Source organism: Trichosurus vulpecula, chromosome 4, assembly GCF_011100635.1.
Source record: "Trichosurus vulpecula isolate mTriVul1 chromosome 4, mTriVul1.pri, whole genome shotgun sequence".
Lineage (NCBI taxonomy): Eukaryota > Metazoa > Chordata > Mammalia > Diprotodontia > Phalangeridae > Trichosurus > Trichosurus vulpecula.
In genome coordinates this window covers 242,995,568-243,010,944 of record NC_050576.1, presented here as the reverse complement: position 1 = coordinate 243,010,944, position 15,377 = coordinate 242,995,568, and the positions used below count along the sequence as shown (strand labels likewise).

Sequence of the window (15,377 nt, the reverse complement as noted above, 5' to 3'; positions counted from 1 at the left end):
GCACTGGAGGCTGATAATGCCATCTCCCTGTCGAGCCCGAATCGGCCCCTCTCAGAGGGCCATCATCATCACATCTCTCTGCCCTGTGATCAGCACCCGTCAGAATCCTTCATATTGACAAATGTGCTGTCCACTCGCATCTGTGGAGAATGTTTTAGCAGCTGAGTGATTATGAATCAAACCCCTGAGCTTATAGCCCCGACCGCCTCCCAATGCTTTCACATTTGCCGTCTGACAAGTAAATGTATCTTGACTTCCCTCTGAGATTTTTTTTTTTTTGCACAGTGTTTGATGAAAGACATTTGGCAAATTGGCAGTGGTACCCTGTACATTGCAATTTGTAGCTAGCATTAAGAGTCTGAGCATGAAATGGGAGGGCAGGCCAGGCCAGGGGCTAAAGGAGGGAGGGGGAAACACCACCATCACCCAGAGCTAACTGGGCCATGAATAGTCATTTGGACCATCAAGCCGGGGATATTTGCCTGGTAAGGAGGGAATTGAATTCGGCTCACCCTGCCACAGCCGCTGTCTGGTTTCAGAAACAAATGGCATCCTGTGTCACCTCATGTCTGTACAGCATACGTTTCCTACATTTCCCACTTAAATATGAAATCTGTTTTTTCATTTCTCCCTTGGGCTCCAAGGGGCTAGTGCCTGTCTCTCCCTGAAGCACCCATCCACTGTGATTCAGCCAACTGTGGCGTTCCTTTGTTTGAAGTTGCTTTTATGCCTTACCTTGTGTCTTTCCCCGGGGCCCCGTTTTTACCCTTGTCCTTTTTTGCCACCCACCGTTACCTCCTCTGCTGGTCTCTGCTATGTCCTTGAAGAATATATATATGGCGCCTGTCACATAGTAAACACTTAATAAAGGTTTGCTGGCTGACTTTCTCACTCCTACCTGGTACTCCACTCTGCTTCACCGCCAGTCCTTGGTACCATCCCTTGGATACTGCATTAGACATTAGGTCCACCTTGGTCATCATTCTTAAAGGCTAACATACTTATTGGCACCTCAGCTGGGGCGGGGATCTTCCCTTCTTATCTTCACCTCCCAAAGTCATCCTGAGTGTTGGCTTGCACATGGTATAAAAAAAGCCTTAGGACTGATGGTCCAGGTGAAAGGTGAGGGGCCTCCAGCAGGGTTGGGGGAGTGGGAGAGGGAAGCAAACTTTCAGAGCATGTGTAGCACTGAGTTGCATTTTCCACATTCTCATTCTCCCATATTACCTCCTTGTGTTTGTAGGTGTGTATATATACACATATGTATATGCATATATACACACATAAGCGTTATGTTTATTTTTGTACATGCATTTATACGTACTTGTCTCTCCCATTAGAATGGAAGCTCATTGTGAGTAGGGCTTGTTTTGTTCACTTATTTCTATGCCCAGTACTCAGCACCATATTTTCTGGAGAGCTGGTTGTTAAACATTCCCCAGCACACCACTGGTGTCTTAGATTCTGCCTGATGATTTATTTCTTTATCTTGCCTTATCCTTTTACTACTAGGGTGGTTTGTCAGTAACAGTAACTGAGCTGATCTAGCCCTGCCGGGCATTCCTCGGGCTAGAGATTTATGATTTGTTTTAAGGAGGAATCTTGCGATCTTTAAGGAGGCAATTCGCTGGCTCAAAGATGGCATCTTGGACTTGGAACCAAGAAGACAGGTTCAAATGCTGCTTTGCACACTTAATAATTATGTGACCCTGGGCAAGTCACTTAACCTCTGTTTGCCTCAGTTTCCTTGACTGTAAAGTGGAGATAATAAAAGCACCCACCCAATGGCATTACATGCGTAAAGTGCTTTATAAACTTTGCCATTTACATGCGTGCCTCAGTTTCTTTTCTATAAAATGGGAGGCCTCTGAAAACCCTTCCTATATCATGTGCAGCAGGGATACAGAGACAGAATGGAAAGCCATCCGTAAATAATAATAGCCCTGTAGATCTGCTGCTATCATAATACCCATTTTATAGACAAGACTGAGGGTGAGAGATGAAATAATAATTTTAACCACTAGCATTGTTACAATGCATGAAGATTCACAAGGCACTTTATCTATGTTGCTTCATTTGATCCCCACGATGACCCCGTGAAATAGGCACCCCTGTTATCCTCACCTTATAGATGAAGAAATTGAAGCCGTGACTTGCCCACGTTCACATGGCTGGTAGGGAGTTGAGGTAGGATTCGAGTTCAGGGCTTCTGACTCCAAGTCCAGCACTCTGTTATTCTGTGTCATATATGCCTGACCATTCACTCATCTTTAAAATGACCGTTAATAATCCGTGTGTTCCCTCCATCATGGGGTTGTCCTGAGGAAGGTGCTTTATCACCCTTAAATTGCTACCAGAGTCATGGCATCATGGTCCTTGCTGTGCTTGGCGTCACTACTTTGAGTGGTAGCCAAGGTGACCGCCCACTGATCATATTGCATTTTTTAAATTCTCAGATGTCCGCCATTGAAAACATGGCCGAAAAGCTAGAAAGCTTCAGTGCTTTGAAACCAGAAGGCAACGAGCTCATCCAGTCCGTCCCCTCCATGTTCAACTTCAGAGCCCCTCCGAACGCTCTGCCCGAGAACCTGCTTCGGAAGGGCAAGGAACGGTATACTTGCAGGTAATTGCCAAGTTAATGATGATGGGCTTACCCCCTTGTTTATTTTGGAAATTATTCTGATTGGATGATTAATAGAGATCATGGTAGGTCTGTAGCTTCTCAAAGTACTCTTTATTTAATGAGACACGAAAATGTTGTTCTACATTATTTGAGGAATTTAAACCAGGCCACTCAAGTTTTGATAAATGAGGCTGAAAATACTCTACATCCTATCTACTTCTTATATTTCCCCGTCACTTTGATATTGATGAATTTTCTCTCCTAGTTAATTATTTTCATTACAAACCTTAGTCCTTCTGTCCTCGAGCATCCACAAATGAGTAGTCTTGACAGTTAGAAGCAAAGCCAGCTGGTATGCCATGTTGGTGAAGGAATGGCCTGGGTAGTAGAGGGTCCTAGCAATCGGCAGCCTGCTTTTGTTCTAATTAACTTTATCATTTTCGACTTGCCCCAGGAGAGCTGTGTTATCTGATGCAGGCATATCCATTTATCTGTTCTTTTGGAAAACGTGTCACCTTCTTTCAAGGAAAGCTTTTATAGGAGCATACCTTGATGGATGAGGTCCTAGAGTCTTGTCTGATCTGATACAGCTCAGTGTACAGCACATTGTCACTTTGGCTGACTTGGAAAATGAGTTGAAATGTTTGGAATCAGTTTACATCAGACTGAAATCACAAACTACTTATCATCTCCCCCTCCTTTTCGATCTAAGTTCAATCTTGTGAACAGGAGAGACACAGAGTTAATAAAAATGGAACTTTGGGGTCATCCCAGCAAAAGCCAATTTTCCTTAATTGTTTACTTGTGCCCACATCCGACCCCACCCAGCGATGGAGCTATCATGTGTAGGGCTGTTTTTAGCTCAGGGCAGCTTTTTTTTTCTTTTAAAATTTTAAATACCGAAGACATGCAAGATTAATTACATTAGGATTAGGCTTCTGGTTTGCTATGAAGGTCAAACTGGGTAAAAAAAAAAAGACGATAGTGATGACATTCTCTTACAAAAATTTTTTAATAACAGATATTGTGGCAAGATTTTCCCGAGATCAGCAAACCTAACACGTCACTTAAGGACACATACTGGAGAACAGCCATACAGGTTTGATGATACATTTTGCTTGATTTTTCTTTTAATCTTTGTAATCATTGTTGTGCACGTGCTGGCAGCGTGTTCATAAGGGACAATTTTCCGGGGAGATGTGCGGGGTTTGGCTGTGAATGTGGCTGTTCATGACTTTGGAGTCAGTAGAGTTGTCTAGTTCTGGGACCATAGGCAAGTCACTTAAATGCTATATGCCTCAGGTTTCTCCATCTGTAAAAAAAAATGGAGTAAATAACAGCACGACCTCCCAGGGTCGCCGTGAGGGTCAAATGAAATTATATTTCTAAAGTGGTTTGCAAACTATAAAGTACCATTGTTAGTAGTTGTGGTGTCATGCTTCAGGAACAAAATCATGGGACCTGGGCTCTCTTTGTGGTGATGTCTGAAGCCTGCTTCTGCTCCCCGATCTCAGTTAAAAATTCCTCATCTCTGAAATTAACTCTGTGATTGTGTAGAAATAGATGTCAGGTGACATTTCTGAAGTGCAAACTGTATTAGTATCAGGGGCACCTGCAGCCCTATGGGTTGTGAGGGTCAGCGACAGCCCTGAGCCAGGACCAAAGGTCTGATTGAGGGGCCTGAAAAAAGAGGAGGGGGTGCAAGAAGAGACAGGAAAGAAGGTTAAGAAAAGTATGTGTGTTTGTGTGTGGGGTAGATGGTTAGGAGGTAGATGAGGAAAACAATTGGCAGAGGGGACAAAGGTAAAAAACTTCAGGGGTTGGGATATGAGCCTATGGCTTCTGACTTTCACTATGTCAGGCTACATTCCGAACAGGAGCGTAGGAGAGGACACACACACAGACACACAAGAGCAGCAAGCTTTAGAAGTTGGTCATTGCCTCTGAAATTTTAAATTAAGGATCTCTTGGGTAAAAACCAATTTATTATCTTAAGAAATAGAAGAGGAGAAAAAAAAAACCTGGTGCTTTCTGCGCCCTGCAGTGAAAAAGGAGAGAAATCCTATCAGTTAAAGAAACCACACTTTTTTTTTCCATACCTCAGTGATAAGGGAGACATTTTGCCTCTGTTTTTATTCCTTCCTCAAGAGATACTTTGAAGTAAATGATGATATCTTATCCTGAGCAGTGACGAAACCATGATCGACAAAATAGATCATGCTTTTGGGGAACAGTGACCTTGTTCAGTGTCACAAATTTGTTTAGAATAAAAACAGAAGAATTGGAAAAGAGGGAGAGGACCTAATATTGAAAATTCTTGGCCACAGGCCAGGAAGGGAATTTGGAGTAGCTGTAGCACAGCTTAGTACTGCTTAAGGAGCAATCCAGTGAAGGCTTTAGGGCCCCCAAATCACTCCAGAGTATGAAAATTGATGCTTCTGGTGCACAAGTGATAGACTCCACTTCTCACGTTGGCACGGTATTAAAGACTTGAATTGTTTATTGCTGGGTTGGGGAAGATAAATGAAATTTCCTTTGGGATTGCCAATCAAGAAAGCTAATTCCTCAAGAAAAGATTTAATCAGACTGTGATTTTGAACAGAGAAAAAAATGGCCTTCTTACCTTATTTGAATATTAGAGGGAATTTATTTCATGTTATTTTTTCTTCCCACAAAGTGTTTAATTGTGTTGTATTGGCAGGACATGAAGTAACAGAATTGTGATTTACTTTTTAAATTCCTTAACTTGGCATTGAGTACTTTGAAAATATTAGAGTTAATTCGCCCAACTCATTTCAGGCAATAAATATTGCTTGGTATTTTTTTCACAAAAGTAATTTTAACAGCCAATGAGTAGGGGAACTGGAATCGCTGTGGTACCATGTTGTGACTTTAAACATCACCCATCTTGCTTCTCTAAAATGCAGCAAATAAAATGAACCTCTTTCAATCAATCTATTAACAAACATTTTAAAATGCCTCCTATGTGCCAGGCACTCTTTCAGATATTGAGGATACAAAGACAGATATACAATAGCTGCTGCCCTCAGGGATCTTACATTTTATTAGGAAGATACAACATGTACAAGAGTGAATGTATATCAAATATATGCAAAATAAATGCGGAGCCATTTTAGTAGGAGGGAGAACACTGGGAGCTGGGCTCGAGCTGACTTGTAAAGGCGATGAGATGTCATGGAAATGGAATGGTTGAAAAGAGGGCAAAGGAAATATTACCTGGCGAGCTTCTATGTGTACGTAGGCCTTTTCTTTGAGGTCTCTACTTGCTGTCACGGAGCTTATCTCGTATTCTCTGGATTAGAAGAAACACCCTTTATTTTGGTTGAAAATGTTCTGGGCCTATTTGGTTCGTTTCAGGTGCAAATACTGCGATCGGTCATTCAGCATATCCTCCAACTTACAGCGACATGTGCGAAACATCCACAATAAGGAGAAGCCTTTCAAGTGTCACTTGTGTGACCGGTGTTTTGGCCAACAGACCAACCTAGACAGACATCTAAAGAAGCACGAGAATGGGAACATGTCTGGTAGGTGACTTTTGTCAACTGGCGAGATGTGGTGTTGGGAGGTCATTGGAATCATTGACTTCTGAAGGATGAATGGATTTGAAATCTTAAGGCCGTGTTTCCAGCAAATTCCAATCGTGCTCATACTGTGTCATGAAGAGTCAATTTGGGGGGACTTCTATTTGGTTGAGCTTGGGACAAATTTGTAGTCTTACAGTATAGTATGTATTAATCTCTGTAAGTAGTCAAAATCTGGCAGATCCTATTTGTCAGGCACTGTACTAGGTTCTGGGAGTACCAAGAAGAAGATAAAATTACCTGAACCCCCAAACTCCTTGGGAAAAGAGAGGTTTTTGTCATGATGGGAGAGCAGTAGTCTTTCACCATGTGACTTACCAAGAAACAACCCCTGGAGAAGTTGGATGGATGACCAGGTTGGCAGCCCTCAGATTAGATCCACTGTAGATGGCTTTTGGTATCTCCTCAGGACTGAAGAGCAGTTCAGGGAACAATTGACTAGAGTTTATCGCTGAACTGCTTCGTGAAGTATGTCTGTGATCTGGGAAGTGATTTTCCTGGGAAACACCTCACAGAGAGAACATGTCCCATTCAAAGACATACTTTGCTACCGTGCAAAATGTAAATATAGATATTTGATATGGGTATGGGATTCTCTGTTAGGGTTATTCTAAAGAATGAATGAATGATACGAGGTCATTGATGTACATCAGATATACATATGTATAAAATATATTTTGTTTATATGTGTATTTATATGACTTGATATTAATTTGTGACTGTGAAACAGGATTACTTCTTTGAAAAGATGCCATAATGTTCTTAGCTGTTGGTACTTGCATTAAGTGCCCAGTTAGTGGTTTTTTGGATTTTAAATTCCTTGTGACTCAGAACGGTTCTGAACCTTCACCGGGTTATACTCAGACCATCTCTGAATCCCAGCTCTGCCTCTGACTAGCCATAGGACTTCAGGCTACTTAATAAATTTCCTCCAAAGCCTCGGTTTCCCCATCTGTAAAGTGGAGATAAGATTGCTTGCACTGCCTGCTTCACATGGCTATGTTGAAAATACTTTATAAAAAAGGAAGAAAATACTTTGTATGCTACAAAGTGCTATATAAATATGAGCTTTTACCATTGCTAGCGTTATTTTATATCTAAATGCTATGATTGAACAGCAGTTTTTTAATCAAATAGAATCTTTGTAAACAAGAGTTTAATATACATAATATGTGTGTATGTATATATACACACACACATATATATATACACATATATAAGTTATGTCTGTTAGTATCTGTGTTAATATTACTGAGGCAGATAATATCTAAGACTTGTTAATTCAGTTTAACAAACCCTTATTAAGTGCCCATGATGTGTGATGAGCTGAGCCAGTCGTTTGGGTTCCATATAAGAAATTATTCCTGCCTTCAAGGAGATTACGTTCTACCATCACCAAGATTTCTGCCCTCCTCCCACCCCCCATCCTTCCATCATGAGATTCTTTAAGAATTAATGAGGGAAACCTGTATGATAGAGTCACAGTCTTTCCAATGCTTTCTAGAGACAACTCACCAGAATGTTGAGGAGAACCCACTTCTTTACCTTGGGTAGAACCCCTGACCCCGATTTCAGCATTTTTATTAGCTAAATGGCACCAGTTGAATCCAGAAAGTTTGAATTCAGGTACAAAAACACCCCAGCGATAAAACTGCATCTTATATCAAAAAGGACTCTTCCTCCCCTTAGGTACTGCGACATCATCACCTCATTCTGAACTGGAAAGCACAGGTGCCATCTTGGATGACAAAGAGGATTCCTACTTCACAGAAATTCGAAATTTCATTGGAAACAGCAACCATAGTCACCAATCACCAAGGAATACAGAGGAGAGGTAAAGCATGACAGGCTTGAAATGGAATTAAAAAAATGTGCACTCAAGACATGAATGTGGAATGAAACAATGTAATTTGTTCAGTTCAATCCAGTTCTAGGCATTGCGCCAGGTGCAAGGAATACAGAGACAAAAAAAAAAAAACCAAGCCTCCTTTCAAAGAGCTTACATTCTGTGGGGTAGGGGCAACATGTCCCAAGATGATTATTTTGTCCTGGAGGTAATCAGGAATCACTGACACTTTTTGAATGGGAAGTGATACCTGTAGTCAAGCTTATGCTATATGAATAACAGTTTGATGAGTCTGTGAACTATGGCTCCAAATGGGGAGTGAAGACAGGGAGACCAGTTAGGAGAACATTACAACGGTCCAGGTGAAAGGCGAGGAGGCTCTGAACCAGGGTGATGAGCATGAGTTTCATAGCTCTGTAGTGGCCCTGAAGCAGCCTGGTGGAGGGAACTGAGCCCATCTCAAAATGAAATTTAATTGCCAGTCAGGAATTATTTGGCTAATTTAAGAGTCCCAGTGTCCAGGACTCCTGTATCACCAGCTGAGTGATCATTACATTGCCAAGTGCTTGTGGCTGTCTGGTAAACAGGTCTGTCCCTTTGAAGTCCCTGCCCGAAGTGGTTTAGCCCGTGGGAGCACTGGAGCGTAGGCTGCTGGATGTAGTTTATTTAGTTAGATATGGTGTTTCTGCATTAATCTTATTTTGACCTTTATTGTCATTAATTCTAACACCATCGTCCTTCCATTTACCGTTCACCATGCTAGGCACCAGGGACAGAAAGAAGAATCCAGTTGGCAAACTCATATATAGAAACTAAAATAAACTCATGATAATAATATTAATGAGGATGATAGCAAATGTTTATAAAGTGCTCATTATGTGCCAGGCACTGTCTTTTACAATTATTATCTCATCTGATCCTCACAACAGCTCTTGGAGGTAAATGCTATCATGATCCCCATGTTACAGATGAGGAAACTGAGGGAACCAGGTTGAATGACTTGCTCAGGGTCACACAGCTAATAAAAGTGTCTGAGGCTAGATTTGAACTCAGGTCTTCCTGACTCCAGGCCAAGTGCTATGTCCGCTGTGTCACCTAATTAATTAATAGAGATTGCTATTGCTTAATATTTCAGAGGAGCTCCCCATGCTTCCTCTTACCGTTTGGCAATTGTCTTACCATTCTTTGTCCATCAGGGTAGAGGTGGGGGTAAAGGCATTTGAATATAGAGATCTTCCAAAGTCACCTAAAAAGCCTCCAACTACTTCTGATTATTCAGCGAGGATAAAAATGTGGCCGACCAAGAAGAAAGGAAATCAGAAACCTAGTGTGTTTCAGATTGAAAAGCATGTCCAATTTGGTACATGCACGAACCTTCAAGGGCACTAGGAAATTTGATGGAAGCTCCAGCTTGTCAGTGTGTACAATTGAAAGCATCTTTCAGTTTGGTTCCTTTTATACAAAACCATCATCTGGAATCGGTGACTGATGGCAGCCTCACAGAGGGATTCCTATTTTAGTTACAAAGTCCCAGGGATGCCGAGGTGGAATGTAAGGGGGAGGAAATGCTGTTTGAATCAGGAGAGGTCAAGTCACATTTTCAGTTCTTAATTGGTGATTGGGGTGTATGTGTACGCATCTGGCCCCAGCATTCCAGAAACAGGATGTAAGTAGAGAGCATGATGAGTCATCTGGGGTTTCCTTTCTTAATTTGGCACATCAGAATGTTCTGGATGAATATTGTATCCTCTGGGAATGGCCAGCTTTGAAAGCGTAATTAATGACCCTGTTGACTGGCACAGTAGCTTAGCTCACAACCAGCGAGCCCAGTGGGCCTGGGTTCGGATCCTATCTCTGATGCTTACTCTTCATCTCTCTGGGCCTCAGAGTTCCTGTCTCTAAAATAAAGGTACTAGACTAGATGGCTCCAAGGATCCCTTCTGGTTCTAGGGCCAAAATCCTGACTCCACTGCTGGTTTTTGTCTTTCCTTCAATGACCCTGAAAACAAAAGCATCTGGTTAAGCTGGCAAAAGTTAGCAAAATCACACGAAAGGTCACATTCCCTATCATTCTAGCACATGTTCACATCATTCTTTGATTTTAAGAAAGGGAATGATATTTATTATGCATTTAGTTTGATAAAGATTTGACTTAGCTATTTCTTCTCCATTGCTTCTTTTTTTCCTTAGATTTTTCTGGTTCTTCGTTTCTTCCATTCCTGAGATTGTGAGTGTTAGCTGTCCTAATTTTTATTGCAGAGGCAAAAAATGGGGTGGATTGGACAGACCTGATTGTTTATGCTCTAAAAAAGAGCCATTGTAGAGGAATTCAGACTTTACACAATTACTTACTCACTTTGGAGTTTCTTAATGGATACATAAATTAGGTAGCTTGGGAGAATGGAAGGGACTTTGGAATGGTGGTCAGGAGACTCGGTTTCTAGTTTTGGTTCTGCTGCAATGAATTTGACCATGTGTAGTTCACTGAAGCCCCCTGGGTCTCAGAGATCTATCGAATGAGGGGCATGGGCTGGATAATAACCGCTATAAGCTTCTGGAGGACCAAGGCTCTTTAGACTTTATGTGTCCAATGCTTGTTATGGTGCCCAGATAATAGGAGATGCTTAAGTTGGTTGATTGGTTGACTGATGTACTTGATATGTAATTCTGTGATTCTATAAATTACATAAAAATGGATCCCAGAGTACACAGGTTTGAGGATTGGTCGGAGGAGATGGCAGATTTTAGTCTTGAGAAGAGAAAGCTTTAATGGGGCATGTTGTCAGCCCATGAGAATCTGTATTTGGGAGAAAGATTAGATATTCTACCTGGCCCCAAAGACCAGAACTAAGAGCATTGGGTGGAAATTTCAAAGAATTGGAGTTGGACTTGGGATAAGGGAAAATTTCTAACCAAAGAGGCAAGTTTTGTTGTGGAAGGAATGATAAATGTGGCATCTCAGGACTTGTGTGTGAATCCTGTCAATACCATTCACTCACTCCTTAGAGGATATAGACATGGAAGAGATGAGGCTGGTGTGAATGGGTATGAGGGGTGGGGCCAACGAAGGGGACTTTGATTACGTGGGTGATGGGACCATCAGGCAGTGGTAGCTTGTTTCACTCTTCATAGTAACAATAGTAGTATTGGTCCCCAAACTCCAGTGCTAGAGGGGCTTTTACTATACAAAGCAGCAGTACAAATAGCCAGGTACCAGCTGGTCCTGCCTGGCGGTCAAGGCAAAGGTCAGTGGAGTCCTGGAACTTGGCCAGATATAATAGGGTGACGTATAGTTGAGGTGTGTACCCTTGCAATCCTATCTGGGTTAGCTTTACTCTAGGTCTCACCCCCAATTAAGTAGATAATCTCCCCCAGGGCAAGGGACTCAGGAAGGCATTTGACTCAGAATAATGGCTAGTGTGTGTCTATGTCTCAGACCCTTCTAGGACAACCTGGGTTCAAGTCTTTATCTCAGGTGAGATTGAGATTATACAAAGCAGAATAGTTGTGGATCTTTGATGGTAGAGGGAGTTTCTTCACTGGGAATTCTCTGCACTGATAAAATCATAGGTCTGGACCAGAAGGAAAAAACTGCACTTGTCAATTATTTCTAACCTTTTAGAGAGTCTCTGTGGGTTAGTGGCTAGGTAGCCAGTCGCAGCCTGGGTCTTGAGTTCTCCCCTGCTGCCACGTACTGACTATGTGACCCTCAGCAAGGCCCTTACCCTTAGGAGGCAGCTCCCTGAGACTAGATGGTGCTAGACCTGCATTGGGAGCAGCAGCTCCTTCATCTGGGAGTTCCCAATACCAGTGAAATAATGGGTTCTATTCCAGTCCCTACATAGGGGTGCCCCCAACCTAGACCACCTAATACATTTTGTTACCAGGCACTGCTCTCTGCGTTATCTCCTCTACAACTCTGGAATAGGAATTTCAATGATTTTTGTAACTCAAATTCCAGATTGATTTATTATAGAAGTCAGGTCACTTCATTATGTTTTAACTTTGGTCTCTTTATTTTTAAAGTGATCATGTTTCCTAAGGTATCTATGGAATATAATAAAGAAGAATCCTCCATAATTATATTGAAGATAGAAAACATTTTTTTTCAGAATCTTAATGATAAATTTTGCAGATTGTTATAACACCAACTGGTTTATTCATTCATTTATTTGTTCATTGATTGATTGCATTTTTGCTCTTTCTAAGAATGAATGGAAGTCACTTTCAGGATGATAAGATCCTGGTGGCTGGGAAGAATTCAGACTTGCTGGACGATGAAGAAGCAGATGATGAAGTGTTGTTGGATGAAGAAGATGAAGAAACCGACATGACAGGGAAACCAGGAAAGGGACCAGTTTCAAGTCATCTACATGAAGGAAACCCTGAGGATGACTATGAAGAAACCAGTGCTCTGGAAATGAATTGTAAGACGTCCCCAAGCAGGTCAGTCAGTTAAACCATCACAGGACATAGAAGTCATCATGATTTCTACTTTCCTTATTTTCGGCTTGATTTGTGAGTGATATATTCAAATAATCTCAAACAATGAAAGCTATTCAAAAATTGCATTGTGCGGGTAGATTACCTCAATGTAACTGCTGATAAGATCTCTAAGCATATAAATATAGTCATATTTGTGGAAATGTGATGAATTTGTGTTAGGCAAGACTAAAAAAAAATGGCACGAGTAATGTTGATGGTCATTTTTTTTGAGTGTGTTTACAATGCCCGAAAGAAAAGTGGAGATTTGAGAATTCTCCAGTTAATGTAATCATTGTAGATATTATGAATCTGGTCCTTAGTGATCTGACTCACTTGTCATATTGATAGATCAAATGGGACAAGTTCTTTTTAGATCTTTCCTTTATTTAATCCTCCAGTGGACCTTTGATCTCAGCCATTGTCAGAGCAGATCTTGACTCATCCAAAACATCTCATCCTCTATGACTCATCTTTTCTGTGTCTGCCCGTAACAGCTCCACAGAGGCTCCACCCAATGCACCAGAGGCCTTCCTTTAGGTCTTTTTTTTAATACCATGTGGACACCAGTGCCACACGGGGGCCATCCACATATCATCCCTCACTCTATTTCATGGCCATCCCACCTCCTTTTCCAATCATGCATTCACTGAATGATACCTTTTATGTCACTTCTTAACTCACTTCTTGGATGCTAATCATCCTTAGGTGCACACTGTGCCTTACTAAGGCCATCATACATCTTTCTGTTGCTTGTTTGGTCACCTGCCATTGTGATTCCTTGGAGCCAGCTGTGGTGCCTTCTGGTTCATAACCATACAGAGTCATGGGTAGAATTTTGCATGAATAGAGGAGGGTTGAAAATATATAAATAATCATGTCATCATCACTGACTAGCAAGAGATTAAAAAAGAAAGCATTCTGTGAAATAAATTGGGAGGTGTTTTTTTTCCATTTTCACCCAGATATAAGGCAGCCTAGGCATTGGATTTTCCACAAAAGCCAGGTCTGACTGGGCTAGGAAATCAGCTGCTGTTGCCTTATTTACTTAGCATGACATTGAAGTCTGTCTCTATCCCATATCCATCCTTCTTCACCAAGGTTATTAATGGATGTTAGAGGAAGGTGTTTTTTTTTCAAGTGGGGTGCCGGTAACCAGCTTCAAAGGACTTGAGGATGGAGGTACTTTGCTTCCTGCTGAAATATAGGGATATAAGGTCTTGCCAATTATAGAAGCTCATATGAAAAGAGATTTGATTGATTGACAAACTGAGAAAAAACCCACTAAGCTTCCCCATTGGTTCATTTTAGGTATAAAGAGGAGGAGTATAAAAGTGGACTTTCTGCTTTAGATCATATAAGATACTTCACAGATAGCCTCAAAATGAGGAAAATGGACGAAACTCAATATAATGAAGCTGAGCTGTCTTGTAGTGCTTCTCACCTGCCAGAGGACCTTAAACAGCCGCTATACAGAAAGTCCAAGTCACAGGTGAATATTTCCCCAGGTTTTGACTTCAGACAAAAGTGTTGGCAATGTGTGTGCATGGGAAACAAACATTCCAAAGAACAACAAAAAACAAACAAAAAAGTTACTTTTCTTGCGCAGCCCCAGTGGCCATGAAACTCGTGGATGCTTCCCCCAAAAGCTCATGTCTTGTCCAAAGTTGTTGACCTTGTAATGACGGAATTCGGGTAGTGAGCCGGACGAAAGCCAGAGGCCCTACATGTACCGTGAGATCCAGCGCCTGCTGCCTTTTTCTCAGCACCAAGGTGCCAGGCACCTTTCAGGAGGGATTCCTTAACTAATGACCTCCCTCCCCCAAACCCAAAGTGACCTCTCAGTTCCTGTGATCTTGTGGCTCGAACACCGTATTCACTTGTTTCCTCATGGCTTTGAAATCACTTTCCAGGTGTTTTGAATTGGTGCAGTGTCTCTCCAAGTAAGCTGATAACAGGATCCTTGAAGGCTTAGCTTGGGTCCTTCACCATGTTTGGTAAAATACTCTACAGCTGGCTCTTTCCTAGTACTGCTAGGCTTCTAGGTGGCACTGTGGATGGAGGGTTGGACTGAGAGTCAGAAAGATCAGAATTCAAATCTGGCCCGACGTACTTCCTGGATGCGTGACCCTGGGCGTGACCCTCCAATTCCTCATCTATAAAGTAGGGGTAATAATAAAAGTATAAATAAAAATATAATATAATATTATAAATAAAAAAGGAGGGATAAAAATTTAAAAAATTTAAAAATCCCACCGTTATTGTCAGGATCAAATGAGAAAACATACATAAAATGATTTGCAAATATTAAAGCACTATAGAAATGTTAGCTGTCTTTATCATCATCACCATCAATATCATTGTTAATGTGACCCAGAGAGAGAAGAGATGGGGGTGGGGGGGAGGAGGGAACAGTTACCATTCCTTATAAGTGATATTCAGCTACACATCTTTGGTCCCACAGTACTCAATCAAATTCTTTGGTATTTAGCAGCAGTGGGAATCTCTATTTCTCTGAGGGGACTCAGTTTCTATCTTCACCCAATAGTAAAGGAAATTAAGATTGTCTACATGAAACTCAAATGCAATAGTTATATACAGTTAATCCAATGAGCAGGAAAAATTGGAATATTATGATATAATCATAAGCAGGATGAGGTATAAATCATCTCTCTTGTCTGTTATCTCTGATGTTAGACTCTCTCTATGCCCATAAATACAGCATATTTTGGCTTAAACCGCGAATATGTGATGACTAAAGAATCAGTCAGTTGTTTCGCAGGCATAGATAAAATAACCAGTTTAATGAGATTTCTTTCAC

The 15,377-nt window shown here is 41.4% G+C and overlaps 1 protein-coding gene across 5 annotated transcripts in view; it reads left to right on the top strand.

The window, feature by feature from the left end:
• MECOM (MDS1 and EVI1 complex locus) overlaps window positions 1-15,377 on the top strand; it is a 76,558-nt gene that overhangs the window by 55,944 nt on the left and 5,237 nt on the right. For 4 of the 5 annotated variants that reach the window (XM_036757811.1, XM_036757810.1, XM_036757809.1 and 1 more), the window contains 6 exons: window positions 2,457-2,623; window positions 3,645-3,722; window positions 6,002-6,171; window positions 7,918-8,062; window positions 12,284-12,520; window positions 13,868-14,048. In XM_036757811.1, the coding sequence (XP_036613706.1) occupies window positions 2,457-2,623; window positions 3,645-3,722; window positions 6,002-6,171; window positions 7,918-8,062; window positions 12,284-12,520; window positions 13,868-14,048 (978 nt within the window). The remainder of the gene's footprint in view (window positions 1-2,456; window positions 2,624-3,644; window positions 3,723-6,001; window positions 6,172-7,917; window positions 8,063-12,283; window positions 12,521-13,867; window positions 14,049-15,377) is intronic. The other variant, XM_036757808.1, reaches the window with a different exon arrangement.